The sequence below is a fragment of the Trachypithecus francoisi genome, unplaced genomic scaffold (assembly GCF_009764315.1).
Source record: "Trachypithecus francoisi isolate TF-2019V2 unplaced genomic scaffold, Tfra_2.0 Lachesis_group20, whole genome shotgun sequence".
Classification (NCBI taxonomy): domain Eukaryota; kingdom Metazoa; phylum Chordata; class Mammalia; order Primates; family Cercopithecidae; genus Trachypithecus; species Trachypithecus francoisi.
The window spans coordinates 65,641,462-65,662,505 of NW_022681466.1; the positions used below are offsets into that span (position 1 = coordinate 65,641,462).

At 52.4% G+C, this 21,044-nt stretch overlaps 1 protein-coding gene across 7 annotated transcripts in view; it reads left to right on the forward strand.

The window, feature by feature from the left end:
• The first annotated feature begins 598 nt into the window (after positions 1 to 598).
• Positions 599 to 21,044, forward strand: part of SLC13A5 (solute carrier family 13 member 5) — a 28,910-nt gene continuing 8,464 nt past the window's right edge. For 3 of the 7 annotated variants that reach the window (XM_033184860.1, XM_033184863.1, XM_033184864.1), the window contains exons 1-8: positions 599 to 783; positions 7,037 to 7,165; positions 7,405 to 7,541; positions 10,438 to 10,616; positions 11,358 to 11,526; positions 13,245 to 13,367; positions 18,385 to 18,600; positions 20,144 to 20,244. In XM_033184860.1, coding sequence (XP_033040751.1) covers positions 682 to 783; positions 7,037 to 7,165; positions 7,405 to 7,541; positions 10,438 to 10,616; positions 11,358 to 11,526; positions 13,245 to 13,367; positions 18,385 to 18,600; positions 20,144 to 20,244 — 1,156 coding nt within the window. In that variant the 5' untranslated portion in view covers positions 599 to 681. The remainder of the gene's footprint in view (positions 784 to 7,036; positions 7,166 to 7,404; positions 7,542 to 10,437; positions 10,617 to 11,357; positions 11,527 to 13,244; positions 13,368 to 18,384; positions 18,601 to 20,143; positions 20,245 to 21,044) is intronic. The other 4 variants (XM_033184862.1, XM_033184861.1, XM_033184865.1 and 1 more) reach the window with 4 other exon arrangements.

Below are 21,044 nucleotides of genomic sequence, written 5' to 3' on the forward strand. Positions count from 1 at the left end.
GTCTCCCTCTGCGATTGCCCAGGAGCTCAGGGGAGGAGAGTGCGAGCGGGGAAAAGGGGTCCTGCACCCAAAATGGGGCGGACGTGGCGAGGAAGCCAGGGAGACCGGGAAACGAGGCCCGCGGTGCAGAGGGCGCAGGGCGTGCGGGGACACCTCCCGGAGAGACATGGTAGGGGCTGAAGTAAGGAGATGGAAAGGAGAGGGAGATCGGGGAGATGGACCTGAGAGACCCAGAGGCCTGCAGAGATTTTCATCCGGGACCCTTCAGAGCCCAGGAAAGAGCAGGTGCGGACGCGGGAGGGCGCCTCACGCCAAAGCGGGTAGCACCAGTGACCTAAACACGCCCCGCTTGGAAGCCCCGGGACGCACCTCTGCCCGGGTAGCGCAGCAGAGGCTTGGAGAGCGCGAGGTGGTAGGGCCCAGGCTTCCCCTAGAGGGCTGGCCCGAAGCGTTGGAGTCCAAAGACGCCTCCCACCGCCGCCGGGTGGCAGAACTGGGGGCAGGCGCGTCCCACCGACCCCGAGGGGTGGCCCCGCCCCAGGGCCGTGGGGAGGCGCCCCCGTGAGGGGCGGAGTTGTCACCGCCCCCTCCCCAATCCCCAGGGACTGCGGCCCCTTCTTAAGCCCGCGGCGCTTCTGGCTGCCCCTCACTCGTCTCGCCCGCCAGTCTCCCTCCCGCGCGATGGCCTCGGCGCTGAGCTATGTCTCCAAGTTCAAGTCCTTCGTGATCTTGTTCGTCACCCCGCTCCTGCTGCTGCCACTCGTCATTCTGATGCCCGCCAAGGTCAGTTGCATCTCCAGGCAGTCCTTCGGACACCGGGCGCCCGGTGCCCACTAAGGGACACCGAATCCGGGAGCCCTGAGCTGGAGCGCACGGATTTCGTGGGGGGCACAGCTCTCCCGGGGCGCGCGCACTCAGGAGCTCCAGGTGCCAGATGGGAGGTGCCCTGTAAAGAATCTGAGGGGCATGGCGACCCCAGGGCGCACCACCCTTGGGGTTTACAGATCCCAGGGCGCAAAAGCCGTCCAGGCAAGCACAGAAACCTCGAAGTGAGCACAGATCTCAGTCACACAGATCCCAGCCTTAGGCTCAGCCCCTGGCTCCCAGTTGAATCTCCCCAGAGTGCATAATCCCGTTTTCTCCCAGAATGCCACCTGCGCCAACAGAGAACCTGGGAGCTTGCCTTTCCCTCTCTCTCTCCTGTCTTTTCCCTTCGCCAAAGAAGACTTCAAGCTGTAGGTGACTTCCGCCGTCAGGAGGGACCCGCAGGATAAAAATCATCACCCACGTGGATCCTGCGCTGTCTTTGCCACTCTCTGGTCCTTCCTTGGGCCTTAGTGTCTGTATCTGTGATCCACATTTCTTCCAACCTGGAGAGCCACAACTGATTCATAATCCTGCCCCAGGCTGCAGGCAGGTCGGGGTTGGCCTGCTTTGCCTGCTGCCTGCTGGGGCTGTAGCAGGAGGCGGGACACATTCCCAGAGCTCACGCCTTGGGTGGCAGGACCTGGAGTTGCAGGGAAGCTTCCTCCCAGGCCCTAGTCTCCTAATGCTTCTGTGAGGGAGACAGAGAATGAATGGCCTTGGCCGCAGGGTGGGGGCAGGCTCCACTGGGCTGTGCACAGCCAGTTTGGCAGAGGCCCGAGCCCTTTGAAGCCTTTTGTGGCTGCTGGCTGCTCCTTCCTCGTTCCTTCTTTCAGCCCTTTCACTCTCAGCCCAGACAGGAAACCTCCAACTCCCCCGCTCCCCTCCCCAGGCAGGTTTGGGAAACAGAGGAGCTCTTCAGGAGATGCTCTGGGGGGAGCTCTAGAGGAAGGGAGTGCACTGGGGTGTCAGGAAGCCAACCTGCAAGAGAACTGGACTTCCACCATTCTCTCATCTGTGTGACTTTAGCCAAGTGCCTGTGCTCTCTGGGCCTTGGTGTTCTCATCTGTACAATGGGGCTAGGCGGTTTGGTTCTGACACTTTAAGGCTTTGGGAATCAAAAGGGATTAATGTTGGTTCCTAGGATGGGGGAGGGGGAGACTGGGAGGAGCCCTTGGGTGGGCCTAGCACAGGCCCTGGATGGGTCAAGGACAGCAGATCCAACTGTGGAGGCTCTGCAGGTGCCGCACCACCTGTGAGCAGCCACACTTCCTCTGTAGCAAGAAGCTTGGGGCTGTTATTGTCCAGGGGAAGGAGCCAGGCAGGAGAGCTGTGATTTCAGCTCTGCTGGTAGGGAGTGATGTTCCCTGGAATGATTATAGTAGCTTGGCTGACCTTCCTGCCCCAGGAGACCCCACTCACACACACATACACACACACAGTCACAAACACACACACACACAGACACACACACAAAACACACAGACACACAGACACACAAACACACAAACACACACAAACACACAGACACACAGACGCAAACACACAGACACACAAACACACAAAACATGCAAACACAGACACACAGACACAAACACACAGACACACAAACAGAAAACACACACAAACACACAAAACACACAAACACACAGACATGCAAACACACACACAAACACACAGACTCAAACGCACACACAAAACACACATAAACACACAAACACAAAAAACACACACAAACACACAAAACACACACAAACACACAAAACACACACAGACACACAAACACACACACACCCTGAGCTGGAAACCCCAACTCAGTGTGTGTGTGTGTGTGTGTGTGTGTGTGTTGTGAGAGAGAGAGAGAGAGAGAGAGAGAGAGAGAGAGAGAGAGAGAGATTAAGCTGTCCTGTGCATGAGGACCAGGGAGGGGAAGCAGAGAACCCAGGGAGAGTCCTTCCACAGGCTGCCTTCATGAGCTTTCCTTCTGACGGGGTTGCGTGAGGACCCTGGACCTTGTCTTCCTGTTTTTCCCCTTTGTGCCTGTTTCGGTCACCATGCATCCACCCCTCCATGGCCACCCCATTGTGCAAGGAAACCCAGAGGGTACACAGCACAGGCAGGGCAGCTGGGAAGCTGGTGAGAAGCTGGCAGGACCTTGGCAGCCTGAGCAACACAGTCCTTGCCAGGAGGTGACTCCCAGGGCACGCCACCCTCTCCCAACACCCAGGCCCCCTCCTCACCGGCTGTCTCCAGTTCTCCTGTCTCTACCTGGACTCCCGCCTGGTCTCATCTCTGCTCCACTTGCTCTATCCTTTCTCTGGGTCCTTTTTTATGAAAAAAAAAAATACAATAAATGATAAATTTATTGTATCATTTATTTTATTAAAATGTAAAAGTTTTTTTTTTAACAAATCTGTAAGGTATAAAATAAAAATAAAAATACCCTCAAATCCTATAAGTTACTCATATTTTGATGAACATCTTTCCAGAAACCAATCAATCTCTTCTCTCTCTTCCCAAACACACACACACACACACACACACACACACACAAATACACACACACGGAGTAGGTTTTGGCTGCATTTTTTCATTAAGTGGTGTGTCAGGACACCCTGACTTGTTAGTGTTAAACTTTTCTAACATCTGCTTCCCATCCTGCCCTCTCCCTTGACACTGTGGAGGCATTCTAGACTAGGGGAATCAAGCCTGTTGACTTCAGGGATGAGGCACCTCCTGGGCTTCCAAATAGTGGCATGGAGGTGAGGGGGCAGTTAACCTTGTGTCTCATCCTCTTTCCTAGTGCGTCTGTTTGACTCCTCCAGGAACATACAGTGTACACTGGTGACGCACGCCACCTACTGCTTCTAAGTTTAGAGAATCAAAAGTTACTGAGGACTTTGTGCGCCATATGGGAAGAATGAGGACTCTTAAATCCACGATTTGCAGATGAAGACATGAAACAAGAGGGGATAGGGGCCAGGATTGGGAGCACGAGGAGTAATTTATGAGCCACATTGTTTAGAATTGCTATCCCCTGATGATAGTAAGAAGCAAACTAATGTTTAGCTAATATTATTGTTTTAAAATTCTCTCCGATGCGCCCTCTCATTGTCTGCCCCTGGAGGGGATCATTCTTATGGCCTGCCCAGTGGTATACCCCTGACACCAACGCCCAAAGAAGTTAGCGGCTGCCAAAGGCCAGAGAGTGGCTGACAGCGGGCGCCAATCATATCTGTCTGGTGTCAAAGCCTGGGCTTCCCGTGACGCTGCTGTTCCGCCTTTAGTTCAGTGGCTGTCAACCAGCATTGATCCTTTCTCCTGCCCTCACCCTGCTCCACAACAGGGGAACTTTGGCAAAGTACAGAGACATTTTTTGCCGTCCCAAATGGAGACAGTCTTACTGGCATCTCCCAGGTGGAGGCCAGCGGTGCTCTAAACATCCTGCAGTACACAGCCCCCACAACAAAGAATCATTTAACCCAAAATGTCAGTGTGCCGAGGCTGAGTAACCCTGCCTTGCCAGTAGGGAGGTGCCCTGGGATGCTGAAAAAGATGTATTTCTTGTGTCTGATAACACAACCCCGACAAAGAATTTCTAAGTCTTCCTGCAATGTTTTGTGTAAATAATACATACGCTCTTCTGGGTGATGAGAAGCAGGGATTGTGTACAGGTGCATCTGTTCTTCCGCAGCGTTGTCAGAGTTAAACTCAGATGAATGCTATTGATTCCTTTAATAAGCATTTGCAAAGATGGCCAGGAGCGGTGGCTCATGCCTGTAATCTCAGCCCTTTGCGAGGCCAAGACAGGTGGATCATCAGGCCAGGAGATGGAGACCATCCTGGCCAACATGGTGAAATCCCGTCTCTACTAAAAATACAAAAATTAGCTGGGTGTGGTGGCACTTGTCTGTAATCCCAGTTACTCGGGAGACTGAGGCAGGAGAATCACTTGAACCCAGGAGGCAGAGGCTGCAGTGAGCCTAGATCGTACCACTGCACTCCAGCCTGGGGACAGAGCAAGACTCCGTCTCAAAAATAAATAAATAAATAAATAAATAAATAAGCATTTGTAAAGATATCCTAAGTGTTAAACCTGTTCTGGATGCTGAGGACAGTGCTCTACAAATACAGCAGGTTCTTGAATAATGTCGATTCATTCAACATCATTTCATTATAATGTTGATGGGAGGAAGGGGGGAAAGGAAGGATCCCTTGAGCCCAGGAGGTGGAGGCTGCAGTGAGCTGTGATTGTGCCACAGCACTCCCACCTGGGCAACAGAGCGAGACCCTGTCTCAAAAAAAAAACAAAAGAGCGAGAGAGAAAGAAAAGAAAATGATTACCAGCTGGGGCCACTGTCTGTGTGGAGTTTGTACGTTATCCTCGTTGTCTGCATTGGTTTTCTCCAGCTACTATCGTTTCCTTCCACATGCCAAACCTGTGCACGTTAGGTGAATTAGAGGGTCTGTATGGTCCCCATCTGAATGAGTGTGGGTGTGCGTTCATTGTGCATTCTGCAGTGGGCTGGCATCTTGTCCAGTGCTGGTTTCTACCTTGTACCCTGAGCTGCCGGAACAGGCTCTGGCCACCCAAGACCCTGACCTGCCGTAACTGGATAATTATCTAACTTGGTTTTATTAACGTTTCTTAAGCATATGTATAGCTCACATTCCTTTCCGTGTTTAATATTGGAAGTGTTTTGGTCCTTGTTTAGGATCTCCGTGATGTTTTTGTGACCAGAAATATGCTGTAGAAATTTAACTGTTGTTTCTAGCAATTTGCCTATGGGAATATTGGCTTATGTTGTTTCGCTTACACATTGCAATTTCCAAAAAACCGATCAATGATGTTAAGTGAGGACTCACTGTGCTGTTTGCGCTCTCGAGTCGCGCACTGGTTGTGGTGGTAGAAGGACAGTTGAGGAAACAGTGATAACCCCATATGCTAATGGCTGGGGAGGGTACTCAGAGGAAGGGCGCAAACCAGACTGTGGAAGGGGTGCAGGGAGACATTTAAGAAGGAACTCTGAGGTTGGGTGCAGTGACTCACGCCTGTAATCCCAGCACTTTGGGAGACTGAGGTGGGCGGATCATGAAGTCAGGAGTTCGAGATCAGCCTGACCAACATGGCAAAACCCTGTCTCTACTAAAAATACAAAAATTAGCCTGGCCTGGTGGCGCACGTCTGTAATGCCAACTCCAGAGGCTGAGGCAGGAGAATTGCTTGAACCCGGGAGGTGGAAGTTGCAGTGAGCTGAGATCGTGCTGTTGCACTCCAGCCTGGGCAATAGGATCGAAACTCTGTCTCGTTACAAAAAAAAAAAAAAAAATGCCAATGAAAGATAAAATAACTTAGGGAGGTGGCTAGTTTTATTATATAATAATTACTATTTTTATTTCAATAGCTTTAGGGGTACACGTAGTTTTTGGTTACATGGATGAATTGTATAGTGGTGAAGTCTGAGATTTTAGTGCACCCATCACCTGAGTAGTGTATGTAGTTTTTCAATCCCTCACTCCCCTCCCACCCTCCCTGCTTCTAAGTCTCCAGTATCCATTCCACCACGCTATATACCTTTGGGTGCCCATAGTTTAGCTCCCACTTATAAGTGAGAACATACACTATTTGGCTTTCCATTCCTGAGTCACTTCTCTTAGAATAAGGGCCCCTTAGGTGGCAAGAGCAAAACTCCATCTTAAAAAAAAAACCAAAGTAACAGATATTTTCTTCTTCTTTTCCTTCTCCTCTTCTTCCTTTCTTTTCTTCCTTCTCCGTCTCCCTTCCTCTCTCTTCTATCCCTTCCTCCTCCTTCTCCTCCTTTTTCCTTTTCTTCCTTGTCCTATTCTTGATCTTTTCTTTTGAGAGGTAGCTAATCCAAGATTTGAGAAGATCAAAGAACGTGTCTAGAACCCCACATCTGGAAAGGAGGGAGGCAGGGAGGAGGGGTGGGAATGGGGCAGGAGTCCTTTGAGGATAGATCCTATGCCTGCCTCCCCAGCCTGACCCCAGAAAGCTGTGCTGACCAGGGCTGGGGAACAGGATGACTTTGAGTGAATTCCCTCTGAGATCACCCCTGTGTCTTGACAATCCACGCCAGCTGCCGTCCGGAGGGTTCTAGGGGTGAGGAGAGTGAGGCGGCCACATGCCGAAGCCTCAGGACTGTCTCTTTAGTTTGTCAGGTGCGCCTATGTCATCATCCTCATGGCCATTTACTGGTGCACAGAAGTCATCCCTCTGGCTGTCACCTCTCTCATGCCTGTCTTGCTTTTCCCACTCTTCCAGATTCTGGACTCCAAGCAGGTAAGCAGACTGAGGGGATCCTGGTGACTTCCTGGTTCTCCCCTTGTCTTTTTCTCTGTGAGCCACACAGGCCTGGGGGTGACCGGAAAACCCTCCATTGTGGGTTCTCCCTGGCAGGGAGACACCACTCGGGCCTGCATCCCCACTCCAAGCAGTCCCTGAAGTCAGCATCTGGGACTTGGGTGGCTGTAGTGTGTGGCAAGGGGCAGCCCTGATGGGGCCTTCGTGCCATGCTCCAGGTGTGTGTCCAGTACATGAAGGACACCAACATGCTGTTCCTGGGTGGCCTCATCGTGGCCGTGGCTGTGGAGCGCTGGAACCTACACAAGAGGATAGCCCTGCGCACGCTCCTCTGGGTGGGGGCCAAGCCTGCACAGTAATTACGCCTTCTCTCTCTTGCCACGTGGCTCTGCCAGAGCCCCAGGGCTGCAAGGGGGTGGAGGGTGGCACAGACTGGGCCGCCGCCCACTGGTGAGGGCTGGCCATGGGCTTACCTGGACTTGGCTGGGTGGGGCACATTATAGCTTTAGCTGGAGAGACCAGATGCATGCGTGGTGGTGGCACACGGTGAGCAGCAGTAAGTAAGGGTCCTCTGAATCCAGAGGAGGTGGGTCAGCAAGAGTCCTTGCAGGCTTGGAAGGCTTCCTGGGGGAGGCAGCTAGCTGCAGGGTTCCACAGGGAACAAATTGGATAGAGGCTGGATCAAGCTGTGTCTGATGGGGTAGGGGAAGCAGGCCAGAAGTGGCTCAACTACCCAGCTCATGGGGAAACAGAAAGGTCCCCTCTCCAAGCTGGAGCATCTATTCCCACTGCAAAGAAGCTTCTTAATTCATCTTCCCCGACATCACTCAGTACCCCAGCTTCTCTCTTCATTTTCAAAATCTCCCCTGCCAATCTAGCTGGCCATTTCCAGCCGAGCCATGGAGTCAATATAACCATATCATAACCATAATCAATCATGATCATAATGGGTATATTGAGTGTCTACAAGGCCCCAAGCATGATATCAGAAGCTTATTCATTGCCTCATTTAATTCTCACAACTCCGAGAGAGTTCTTCTTACCGCCCACATTCTGTGGATGAGGAATTGGAGGCAGAGAGGGGTAAAGTGATTTGCTCATGGACACACGGGGATTGGACCCAGCTTCTCTGATAAGGTCTGTGTCCTCTATAATCAGAAACTCAGGGCACATCTTCCTTTTGAGGTAATGTGTCCCCTCAATGATGCCATGTCCCAGGCCCAGCCCTTGGGAGTCAGCTCCTGGTCAGTTCACGGTAAATTCCTCCTGAGGCGCCCCTGTGCTGGGGGCTGTGCTAGACCCCGAGCACACAGACGCTGGCCTGCCCTGCAGGCGACCCATGCCCGGGGCTCCCTTGGTGCCTCAGACTCCCCTGAGCAGGGGGCTTTGTGGCTCTCTGATCTCTGTTACGCATCCTGGCATTGATTCCTTCCAGTGATTGGTTTAGCATCAAATCGAAAGCCATCGTATTTTCTAGAAATGAGAGACCCCAGCTGGGCGCGGTGGCTCAAGCCTGTAATCCCAGCACTTTGGGAGGCTGAGACGGGCGGATCAGGAGGTCAGGAGATCGAGACCATCCTGGCTAACACAGTGAAACCCCGTCTCTACTAAAAACACAAAAAACTAGCCGGGCGAGGTGGCGGGCGCCTGTAGTCCCAGCTGCTCGGGAGGCTGAGGCAGGAGGATGGCGTAAACCCGGGAGGCGGAGCTTGCAGTGAGCTGAGATCCTGCCACTGCACTCCAGCCTGGGAGACAGAGCCAGACTCTGTCTCAAAAAAAAAAAAAAAAAAAAAAGAAATGAGAGACCCCAGGAAAGTGGACCTCGGGGCCCTCAGAATTCTTTTTCTTGGCCCCCTTGAGTGGCCAGCTTGGGTGGGAGGCCACTCCAGTGGGTTTCATTCTGGAGCACGTTGGAGAGCTTCCACTTCCAAACCCAAGTTCATACATGCTTCTCTCTCCTTCCTGCCACCTGGCTCCTCTGAGCATGGTCTCCAGTTGTCCAAGGCACTGGCTGTCCTGCGGGTCACCTGTATGTGAGGCACCCTTGGTGCCTTGAAATAGCATGTAGAAACCTTGGTTCTTCTAAGACAACTCCATTCATGCAAACTCTGCCCCTCCTCCTAGCCTGGGTTCCAGGCTTTTTTTAATGGGTCCATAATGTCCGCCTGTGTGGACAGCAGCTTGGGCCCTGGTGCAGAACAGCTTCTAGGTCCCTTCTTCAGGCTCCTACCCCTGCCCCTGCTCCTACCGCCGGGTGAACTAGGAGCCCTGAGGAGGAGCCTAGCTGCAACAGGGCCCGCAGACTGAGAGTAGTCAAGCTCCTTCTGCCCCTAGCCTTGGACAGCTGGGGCGTGTGGAGCCACAGAGCAGAGTCAGGCCCTGCCCTGCTCACAGCCTAAGGAGAGAGCAGACGTGAAAACAGGTGCTTTGAACCCAGCACAGCGATGATGAGAGTAGGGGGGAGGATTGAGAAAGGTCAGACCAGCCCCACCTGGCGCACACTGAGAGCGTGGTCCCGGGGGAGGGACGTTGTTTGGGCAGGCTCTGAAGGACCATAAGGATTCTTCCTGATAGACGGCAGAGAAGGGAGCAGGGGTTATAAGCAAAGGGAGTGTATTTTCTGAATACTGTTTGTGTGATCAGTTCCACTGTAGCATGGAGGGGTCAAAGTGTATATGCGGGGGCGGAGGGGAGATGGTGGGGACGGAGTGGCAGCGGGAGAAGAGTAACACTTTCCCAAGCTCCCTCCCCAGCTCACCTTACCCCTACTCTGCTTAGCCCTTCTGAACTTCTGAGAGGTGAGGCAGGGTTTGGGAGTGGATGGGAATTTCCTAGCCAGAAGTGGGAAGCTGGGGCTGCCTGCACGTAGGGGTATTCCGGCATAACCCCAGGGCAAGCTCATATTGAGTTGGCACCATGTGGATACCTGGGCTTCCCCTGCTAGATGGTGGGGCAGGGGTGCTCCTTAGAACCACGACTGGATCGGAGGCCTCTTGGTAACCCCAGAAGCAAGCAGAGTAGACATCAGTAACCTGTGTGGGAGAGGCGGGAGGGAGAGGAATGGAGGAGGCAAAGAAGGGAAGGGGGTGGGGAGGCTCTCAAACTGTCATCCCTATTCGAATATCCAGTCTTGAATTGGCCTCAACACCTGTGCATCCCTGCAGGGGTGGACCCAGTCCCCAGCTGCTTCCCAGGAAGTATGGGGGTGGGGTGGGGATTCTCTGGCTTTCCTCCCTGCCCCTCCTCTGCAGGTTGATGCTGGGCTTTATGGGCGTCACCGCCTTCCTGTCCATGTGGATCAGTAACACGGCAACCACGGCCATGATGGTGCCCATTGTGGAGGCCATATTGCAGCAGATGGAAGCCACGAGCGCAGCCACCGAGGCCGGCCTGGAGCTGGTGGACAAGGGCAAGGCCAATGAGCTGCCGGGTGAGCCCCTGGCCAGGGCACTGCTAGGCCACAACAGCAGCCTTCCTCTCCCTCTGCTGGCAAATGCTTTGGCCACCCCCTTCTCCCTGTCTGCTTCCTGGAGTCCTCCTTTAAACACGCATAGAGAAAAAAAAAATAGAAAATACTGTTGTCGTAAGTTTTAGGAAGGGGATTATTGCATAAAAGTTAGATCCTTTAATAGAGCTTTGAACAAAGTCCCACCCTCGGTTCCCATCAGTTGCAGAAATCAGTGTGTTCACCTGATTATTCATTTGGGCATCTTGTGAGCACTTACGGGTGCCCCTCACTTCTTGCTACTCCTGCTTATCCTCAAGGAGGCCTTCTCTGACCTCCTCGAGCAGCTCAAATCCTTCCTCTCTCTGCTCCCATAGGTCTTGGACTTGGTGTCCTATGCTTGCTTCTCTGCTAGGTGCCAAGCTTAGGGAAGGCAAGTCAGCATCTGCCTTGTTGTCTGCCATGTCCCCTTACCATCCCCAGCCCAGAGCAGTAGACTCAGGGTCTGTGGCTGACAGCCTGATTGCCAGACCCAGGGCAAGGTCCTGGGGCTTACAGAGAGGAATTGGGCACATCCCTGCCAACAACTCTTATGGAGCCCAGTGGGGCAGCTAAATCAGCAGAGCTGGGATTTTCCAATCCTCAGGTCAGCAGCAGAGTCAGGAGCCAGGGCTGGGCAGGCAGCCCCCATGAGTGGCTCAGCTAACAGCACTGTGCCCACAACAGGGAGCCAAGTGGTTTTTGAAGGCCCCGCTCTGGGGCAGCAGGAGGACCGAGACTGGAATAGGTTGTGCAAGGCCATGACCCTGTGCATCTGCTACGCGGCCAGCATCGGGGGAACTGCCACCCTGACTGGGACGGGACCCAACGTGGTGCTCCTGGGCCAGATGAACGAGTGAGTCCTTGGTCACACCTTCTGGGGACAACAAAGTGGGTACCGGGGCTGGAGGGACCTGCCCATCTCTCTCTGCTCCTCCGCAGAGTCCTGCAGCTCGGGGCAGCCAGACCTGGCCTGGGAGCCTGGCAGGGGTGGAAAGCTGTGGCCCCATCCAGCCTCTGTGTCCTGGCACCCCTACTGATGCCAGGGGAGCCAACATCCAAGTCTGCTTTCTGCTATGACGCAAGACCCACCACCTGCCCTGGGCTCAGGAATTCTGGCTCAGGGAGAGAGTGTGGATCGAACGCTGAGCTAAAGGCATGGCAGATGACAATGTACTTCCAGACGCTGGGTCCTTGGTTGAAACTTGTAGAAAACAGACACCTCTAAAAGACTCCCCACCACTCCCTTGGCTCACTGCCTTTGGTGGCTAATGGTGATGGTGCCGTGATATCCGAGGTCTACAGATGGTATGAAGGGCTGGGGTTGGGTCATTCACCCCCTCACTGCTTCCCTATAGTCCCACTGATTGCCTTTGAGGTGACAGGTTCCCTGGTGAGGTGTACAGGTGAACCATGGGGTGGTTTGGAACTTTCCAGCCTTGGCCACAAAGGGATGCAGGCCATGAGGACCCCATTTCTGTGCCTGGCCTTCTGCTGGGTGGGCCCGGGATCACAAGAGGGAGAGAAACCTGGACCCTGCCGTGGGGTAGTCATGGTCTGTTGAGGGTGGCAAGATGCCTGGGGCTTCCAGGCACGTCTGGTAAATAAATGTATTAATTGAGGTATGTACTAATTGCAGTGGGCAGGAACAAAAATAAGGTGGTGCCATCCTTTGTAGACAGGAGCCTGGACAGGGGTGGGGAGGGCAGTGGGTGCAGGAGCTGGGAGGTGGAAAGGACAGGTCTGGAGCCTGGCTAGGCAGAAACTTGAGGTTCAACAACCCGTTGGTTTTAATTTCGGGAGTGCTTTCTGTAATGATATCCTTACAGTTCTCCAGTAACTTTCTTTGGGAAAAGCAGCCTGTCTGGGCTGAGTGGGGAAAGCTCTGCGTCTGCTTTGACACGCTTGAGCTAAAAGGGGCAGCCCGTGGGGCTAGCAGAGCCCCAGGGATGGGAGACAGGGCCTGCGGGGGAAGTGGCCCTCCTCCAGCCTCCACTCTGGGAAGCTTTTGAGATTTGCTTTGCTGGGTGGGGGGACCATCCATTGCAGAAACCCACAAGGTGGGATTGCTGAGGGCTGTGTGGATCCTCAGAGCTATCGGTCAAATTACATGCATGTGTATAAAAGCTGTATTTGTCTTTTCTTTTCTTTTTTTTTTTTTTTGAGACAGAGTCTCGCTTTGTTGCCCAGGCTGGAGTGCAGTGGCGCGATCTTGGCTCACTGCACCTTCTGCCTCCCGGGTTCAAGCGATTCTCCTGCCTCAGCCTCCCGAGTAGCTGGGATTACAGGCGCCCGCCACCATGCCTGGGTAATTTTTGTATTTTTAGTGGAGACAGGGTTTCACGATGTTGGCCAGGCTAGTCTCAAACTTATGATCCACCTACCTCGGCCTCCCAGAGTCCTGAAATTACCGGCGTGAGCCACTGCGCCCGGCCACAGGCTAGACCTCAGGAGGACATGGCTCCCACACAGGCCCGCCGCTCAGGACCCAGCTGCTGCTCCGCCCCCACGCACAGGGCCAGGCTGGCTCCCCACGGCTCAGCATCTGAGGTGGGGACCGGTGTCTCCTTGTAGGTTGTTTCCTGACAGCAAGGACCTCGTGAACTTTGCCTCCTGGTTTGCATTTGCCTTTCCCAACATGCTGGTAATGCTGCTGTTTGCCTGGCTGTGGCTCCAGTTTGCTTACATGAGATTCAAGTAAGTTTGAGCCGCTCACAGCCTCATTATACCTAATTATGCCTCTAAGCTGCAGAAGAGCCTTCAGACTCAACAGGCGGGTTTACAAAGTCCTCCGCGTCTGACCCTGATCTTTCTCCAGCCCCGTCTCCTGCTAGTCTGCCCTCCTGTTCCTTCCAGCCCAGGCTGTTCACTGAGCTTTGCGCACACGTGGTCCCCTCTTCCTGGAATGCAATTCTCTACCTTCCCACCTCCTCAGCCTTCCAGGCTGGCTCAAACACTGCTTCCCTGACTTTCCCTCCAACCCCCATTCCCTCTCTGAGCGGCCCCTGGGCATATCACAGTCCTGTCCTTTAGTATCTGCATTCAGGTTCCAGTGACTGAATTCCTCCAGAGCCACTCTGGTGACAGACACCCCGCACAGCTCCCAGCACAGGGAGGAAGAGCAGGCAGGTTAAAGCAATTAAAGATAAGCTGGTCCCCACGTGCCAGTTCGACCTTGCTGGATGAGCTTCCTTTTGGCCGTGTGGGTTCATCAGGCCAGGTCACAGCAAACCTGTGACTTAGCTCTGAGCTGAGCGCATTATGCTCTTGCCTCGATACACGGGAAGTTTAAGTCGAGTAAAACCAGGAGTGATTACGACCAAATCCATCCAAACCCAGACATTTACTGAATACTTCTGATGTTCCCAGCAGTGTACAGGTCCTAGAAAGTTTACCTTCCTGTTCCTAGTACACAGGCAAGTTCAACAGGGGTCACCTTTGATGGCAGCCAGACTTTGGACAGAAACCATGACCTGTGGCTGACAAATAGCTAAAAAAAAAGTTATTGTTTTTCTAAAACACACAAATTTATCTGTGGTGCAAAGGTGATGAGACCACAGCAGGATAGAAAGTACTCAGCTCTGAGTTAAGTGCATGTGCTCTGTGCCTCCATCCATAGGGAGTTCGAGTCAAGTCAAACCAGGGGAATGTGTGACCAGAGCTGTGAGGCAAAAGTGCCCATGGAAACCCATGATTTCATGGGGAAAATAGGGAATTTTCCTAAGTTTTCTTCTGAAGGAGGGACTGTTCTGAAAACTCCTATTAAAAAGTTGCTATACAGGCCGGGCGCGATGGCTCACACCTGTAATCCCAACATTTTGGGAGGCCGAGGTGGGCAGATCGCCTGAGGTCAGGAGTTTGTAACCAGCCTGGCCAACATGGTGAAATCCCGGCTCTACTAAAAATACAAAAATCAGCCAGGCGTGGTGGCCCACACCTGTAATCCCAGCACTTTGGGAGGCCAAGGCGGGCGGATCACCTGAGGTCAGGAGCTCAAGACCGGCCTGGCCAACATGGTGAAACCCCATCTCTACTAAAAATACAAAAGTTAGCCGGGCGTGGTGGTGCACGCCTGTAACCCCAGCTACTTGGGACACTGAGGCAGGAGAATTGCTTGAAGCCAGGAGGTGGAGGTTGCAGTGAGCCAAGATCGTGCCACTGCACTCCAGCCTGGGCAACAGAGCAAGACTCTGTCTCAAAAAAAAAAAGTTGCTATACACATTCAAAACAATCATAATAATGATAGTAAGAATAATAATATTAATGATCATTGCCCAAACCCCACTCTGTCCTGCCCGTGGACAGGGCAGGGGAAACTGTTCTTATGGCTGCCTGGCCACCCAGTTTGACTTTGACAGTAGCTGTCTTTGCCCTGCCTCTTGAATCTGCACCAGGGCCAAAGTCCTGTTCATTTGCTCACATCCGTCAAACAGGTCTCTCAGGAGATGGTCTTGGACCTGCTGCAGGTGACCATGTGTGTCTCCACATGGGGCCCTAGAAATAATAATGACCAACATTTATTGAGTGTTCATTATGTGCCAGATACGATTTTGAATGCTCTTTTTCTTTCTTTTCTTTTCTTTTCTTTTTTTTTTTTTTGAGACAGAGTCTTGCTCTGTCGCCCAGGCTGGAGTGCAGTGGTACAATCTCAGCTCACTGCAACCTCCACCACCTAGGTTCAAGCAATTCCTCCTGCCTTAGCCTCCCAAGTAGCTAGAATTATAGGAACCCACCACCACTCCTGGCTAATTTTTGTATTTTTTAGTAGAGACGGGGTTTTGCCATGTTGGCCAGGCTGGTCTTGAACTCCTAACCTCAGGTGATCTGCCCTCCTTGACCTCCCAAATTGCTGGCATTACAGATGTGAGCCACCTCGCTTGGCTCAAGCACTCTTAAACTTAATTTTCACAACAACCTGTGAGGTCAGCACTATTATTATTATTCCCAATTTACAGACAAGGCCACTGAGGCATGGAGAGGTTATGTGGTCGACACAGGAGTATGTCACAGGGCAGTAGGTGGACTGACTTAAACCCAGGCATTTTGGCTTCCACTGCACATGGCATCCCCTTTTGGGGAGGCTGAGGATTGCTGCCCTTAGTTGCCTCCAGACCTAAGCATGACCAGGTGTCACAAGCACTAGTTGGGGCCTGAGGCTGCCCTAGAACCCCAAGGCCTACTGAGAAAGAGGAGGGAGACAGCGTGGCGCTGGGGCCACAAGGGCACCATCCGCTTCTTATCTGGCCAGAGGCAGATGTCAGGCCCCTGGAGACTCGCAGCCAAGAACCTGAAGCTGAGTCCACCCAGCCTGGCACGGCCTTTCTCAGCTCTCGTTGACTGGCAGGGGAGCCTGAGGGTGTCTGCAGCAGGGGTCTTCTGAGCATGCTCGTGGTGGGGTGCGTGGCTGCAGTCCAGTCCCACCCCTTCCCGACGGGCCACTCTGGTTTGGACGCACGCAGTGTGGCTGGCCGGGGTGGCTTACAGGAGCTTTGGTTTGGTTCCAGATCTGGAAGGTAGAGGACAGCTTTTATATTCAGTTTGAGTAATGGGAGCAGTGCTCTGGCCCAGGCCACATCCTGCCACAAACTAGGACCTGGTAGTCCCTGCCTGCCTTTGTGGCCTCATGGGCCTCCCCACCTGAGCCCAGGGAGCACCTGTCTCAGCTGCAGGAAGCAGCTCCACTGTCGGCTCTGCTCTCACTTGAGTTCCTCATCTGAATGATCGTGGAGAACGAGGTTAAGGTCTTGGCCTCTAGCCTAATCCAGAAAAACTATCTTGCTGAGGAACCTAGTGTAGCCTCCTAGGCTATATCTAGCCAAAGGGGCCAGACCCCACCCCAGGTCCCCCAAGAACTACATGAGATATTATTACTGGTTATACCTAACTGTCCTAACCAGGCTCACCTCCTGTAATAGCAATGAGGGTTCTTTGGGACCCCTGCCGGGGCGGAGGCATGCAAAGCTCAAGGATCTCTCTCCTCTTCTTGCCTCTGCAGCCAAGTTTACCATGTGCATCATGGTAAATTGAGTCCAAGTTTACCGTGGTGCATCATGGTGAAGGCTGTTCTGCTGCAGAAGGACACTGTGGTCCCCACCCCCTGACCCTGACCTCGGCCCCTCACAGGTCAACTGGATCAATTTACTTGCATCTCATGCCAGCCTGGTCATCACCAGATGAAATTAACCCAGAGAGTGAGAGCAAAGCTGCTTAGCACGAGAGACTCTGAAGGCTTGGCGGTACCACTGTGGGGCACCAGCATTGGACGGTTACATACTCCATGCAGCCCCCGAGTCTGCAGCTACTGTGGTGCTGGGGATGAGCTGCCAGCACCAAATGCAGCCTCTGGCTCCTGGGCCACTAGTAATACCAAGGTCACCTCTTATGCTGGAAACCTGAAGCCCCTGGCTGAGCCCCACAGTCTCTAGGATGACAGGTGGCAGCAGATAGGTACTTGGTAGAGCAAAAACTTTACCAAGGGCGTGACCGCAGAGAGGCCCCGTCTTACACAGTACAGCCATCCCCATGCCCAATGTCTGGAGAGTGTCCCTGGCGGGTGGCCCTCAGGACACACAGCCTTGCCCCCTTGCCCAGCAGGGAGATGATAGCCATATGTGCATACCTAAGATCCCATCAGTGTTGCCTCCTTTTCTGACCCCTGAGCACCCCAGAAAGCTGTGACCTGATGTCCTGGTGCCCCCATGTACCAGGCCAAGCCACCATCACACCAACACTTGGCCCTCACACTCTCCAAGGCTATTCACATCCAGCACTGGCTTCAGGAATGAGATCCTATTCCATCAACCCCTGCCCTCCTCTGATTATGTCTCAGGGCCCCTGGGAGGGCTCTCACAAGGGAGGGCTCTTCAGGACAATACTCCTGGCCTTGCCCACCCCTTCAAACCAACAGTGGCTGGAACTGGAATGTGTGAATGGACTCTTCAGCATACCTTAAGGCCTTTGTCCTGTGCACAGTGGCCCCAGTTATCCCCTCTCCACAGCTGAGCTCCCCTCTACACCTCTTCCAAGAACCTCCTCTCCTCCCTGCCTCCTCATGCCAACACCACCTTAGGGGAGGCCCTGCAGGACACCCTGGACAATGGATACTGGTCCCAAGGATCCCATCCAGGATGGGGGCACCTATCCTGGGCTGGCTTCCTTCCTGCCCTAGCCATGCCTGCTGCTAACCCCAGGGTCTCCTGGATCCCTAATCCTGCACCTCCAGCTCCAGGGAACACAAGAACCATTCTGCCCCTGATTAGCCCTGTCTGCCAGGGTTCATATTCACTCCCTGCATCTCCCTGAACCACCTTGGTGATGGCGGTTGGCATCCCAACACCATCGAAGGCAGCTCCAGGCTGAGGTGGAGGGAGGAAGACTTGGAGAGCATGTGAGGGAGCCCTGTTCCCACCTTGCACAGGCTCCGGAACTTCTTATGGCCTTCCCCCAAGTGACCCTGGAGCAGCCAGTCTCCAGGTGGCTGGGCATCTGCCAAGACCCTCTAGGCTCTCTACAGAGACTTTTCCCTACTACATTCTGGGATGGAAGAACGGGAGGGGGAAGAGGCAGGAAGGGCCTTTCTCCAGGCCCCATAGCAGGCGAGGACAGCATTATGTGTCTTTTTGCTACATTCTGCTGTAGAACATTTAGGCTCCATCTGACCAGCACCTGAGCCAACCAGTCTGCCCTGCCCTTCTCTCATCTTTGCATTCTCCAGTTTTAAAAAGTCCTGGGGCTGCGGGCTAGAGAGCAAGAAAAATGAGAAGGCTGCCCTCAAGGTGCTGCAGGAGGAGTACCGGAAGCTGGGGCCCTTGTCCTTCGCGGAGATCAACGTCCTGATCTGCTTCCTCCTGCTGGTCGTCCTGTGGTTCTCCCGAGACCCCGGCTTCATGCCCGGCTGGCTGACTGTCGCCTGGGTGGAGGGTGAGACAAAGTAAGTCTTTGATTCAATAGAAATCACTGGCTTAGGGTCAGGCGTGTTGGCTCACACCTGTAATCCCAGCACTTTGGGAGGCTGAGGTGGGTGGGTCACCTGAGGTCAGGAGATCGAGACCATCCTGGCTAACACGGTGAAACCCCCATCTCTACTAAAAATACAAAAAATTAGCCAGGCGTGGTGGCAGGTGCCTGTAGTCTCAGCTACTCGGGAGGCTGAGGCAGGAGAATTGCTTGAACCCAGGAGGTGGAGGTTGCAGTGAACCGAGATCATGGCACTGCACTCCAGCCTGGGCGACACAGACAGACTCTGTCTCAAAAATAAATAAATAAATAAAAATAAAATTTAAAAATAAAACACACCACTGGCTTAGTGCACTGGTGCCTAAATGCCACTGTTCTCGGCTACAGGTGGCAAGAGGAATGTGGGCCAGGCACTCATGCTTGGTTAAGACTTCTCCTTTTTTGGGAGCTGGGTTTCAGAGAGCACTTTGTGGTTTCATGACTTATTTTTGTTTTCTGACCAAGCTTCACAAATGTGTTCCTGTGGTATCCTCTCCTCCCTGAGTAGGCTGAGCAGAAAATCCTTGGCCAGGCAGGGGCGTCCAGAGCTGTGATGTGAGAGATTTCACAGGCTAGGAGTAGAGCTCCCAGAGCTCTGGTTTCCAAATCTCTGCTCTGCCATCTTCCCTTTCTTATCTTCACATCTGGTCAAATCCTTCCAAAGACACACATCTAGGGAGCTTCGTAGACAGAGACTTGGCAAAGGGGGTACATGTGGTTTCTTTCCTGGCTAAGACATTGTCAGAATGCAAGAAAAGATGAGAAACATGTACATCCTAGAAAAGGCAGAAGATGTGGGCAGGGAGATGCTGCCTATGATGGCCGTTTTATTTGGAAGGTAGGCTTGGGTCAGCACCAAAGTCTTTGTGGTCATCCTGGTGAACCCAGAATTCTAGAAAACCTGGTCAAGAAGAGGTCCTGAAATACACCTATGGAGAATGCATGCTGAGAGGGGGAATTAGGCTGCTTAGGATCACCCAAAGTTGGTGGTCAAATCATCTTGATTTCCAGCCAGGATTCAGTCTACCACATCACTCTTATTTTTTAATTTTTTTTTGTTTTTGGAGACAGAGTCTCACACGGTCACCCAGGCTGGAGTGCAATGGCAGATCTTGACTCACTGCAGCCTCCGCCTCCCAGCAATTCTCCTGCTTCAGCCTCCCGAGTAGCTGGAATTACAGGCGCCCGTCGCCGCGTCTGGCTAACTTTTTGTATTTTTAGTAGAGACAGGATTTCACTATGTTGGCCAGGCTGGTCTTGAACTCCTGACCTCGTGATCTGCCCGCCTCAGCCTCTCAAAGTGCTGGGATTACAGGCGTGAACCACTGCGCCTGGCCACCATTCTTGACCTTGACTTTTAGGGCTATGTGAGCCTGTTTCCTTGCATAGGAGCATTTGGACACAGAACTGCCAGAGTTCGGATGGGTTTGTTGAGTGACTGTCTCTGCAGCAGCTGAGCTGTGCTTTTCCCCACCTAGGTATGTGTCCGATGCCACTGTGGCCATCTTTGTGGCCACCCTGCTATTCATTGTGCCTTCACAGAAGCCAAAGTTTAACTTCTGCAGCCAGACTGAGGAAGGTAAGTCTCCTGTTCTGATGGCCCAGTCATTGGGACTGGAGTCCTGGAAGCAAAGGGTCATTATGGGATTCCCTGAGCCCTAGAGGGAGACAGTGCCTCCCAGATAAAGCCTGGGAGACAGTGGCTTTCAAGCCACCGGTGGTATTATTTAGTGCAAAATCTCTTTTTTGCTTTTTAACATTTGAATTTAACATTTGAAATTTTATTTATATTACAACAAAATGTTTCAAATTTTCCATAACACTGATTTCCATTCAGCAATTTTTCGTTTTCTCTCTTCCTCTCAGTCTTTGCTAATATGCCTATTACATTATAATCAAAACACACACCGTTTGAATCCTATTTCTTTGTTGTTTCTTCTTCCACTTTTGATTGATATTACACTACAAACATTTCCCACTATTGCTACAGTCTTCAAATATATTTTCTCTAATAATGGCATTATATTGCATTGAGGAGTTACAATCATTCTGCTGCTACGGAACATTTTGGCTGTTTTGAATTTTTTTATTTTCATAAATTAATGTTTTCTTCTCTATAGCTTTTCCTTTAAGGATATTCTTTCTTTAGGATAAACTTCTAGGAGTAACATTGCTGAGGTGATAGAATATAAAGTCTTAATGGCCCTTAAAATGTATGGCCAAATTGCTTTTCAAAAAGGTTATACCAATTTATGATGCTATTAGCAAAGTGTGTAATAGTTTGACCATATCCTCACCAGCAATGTATATATTATTGTAAACTTTAGCTAATTTATAGGTAGGAGATGGTACCTCATTGTCCTTAACAGCTTTATTCCC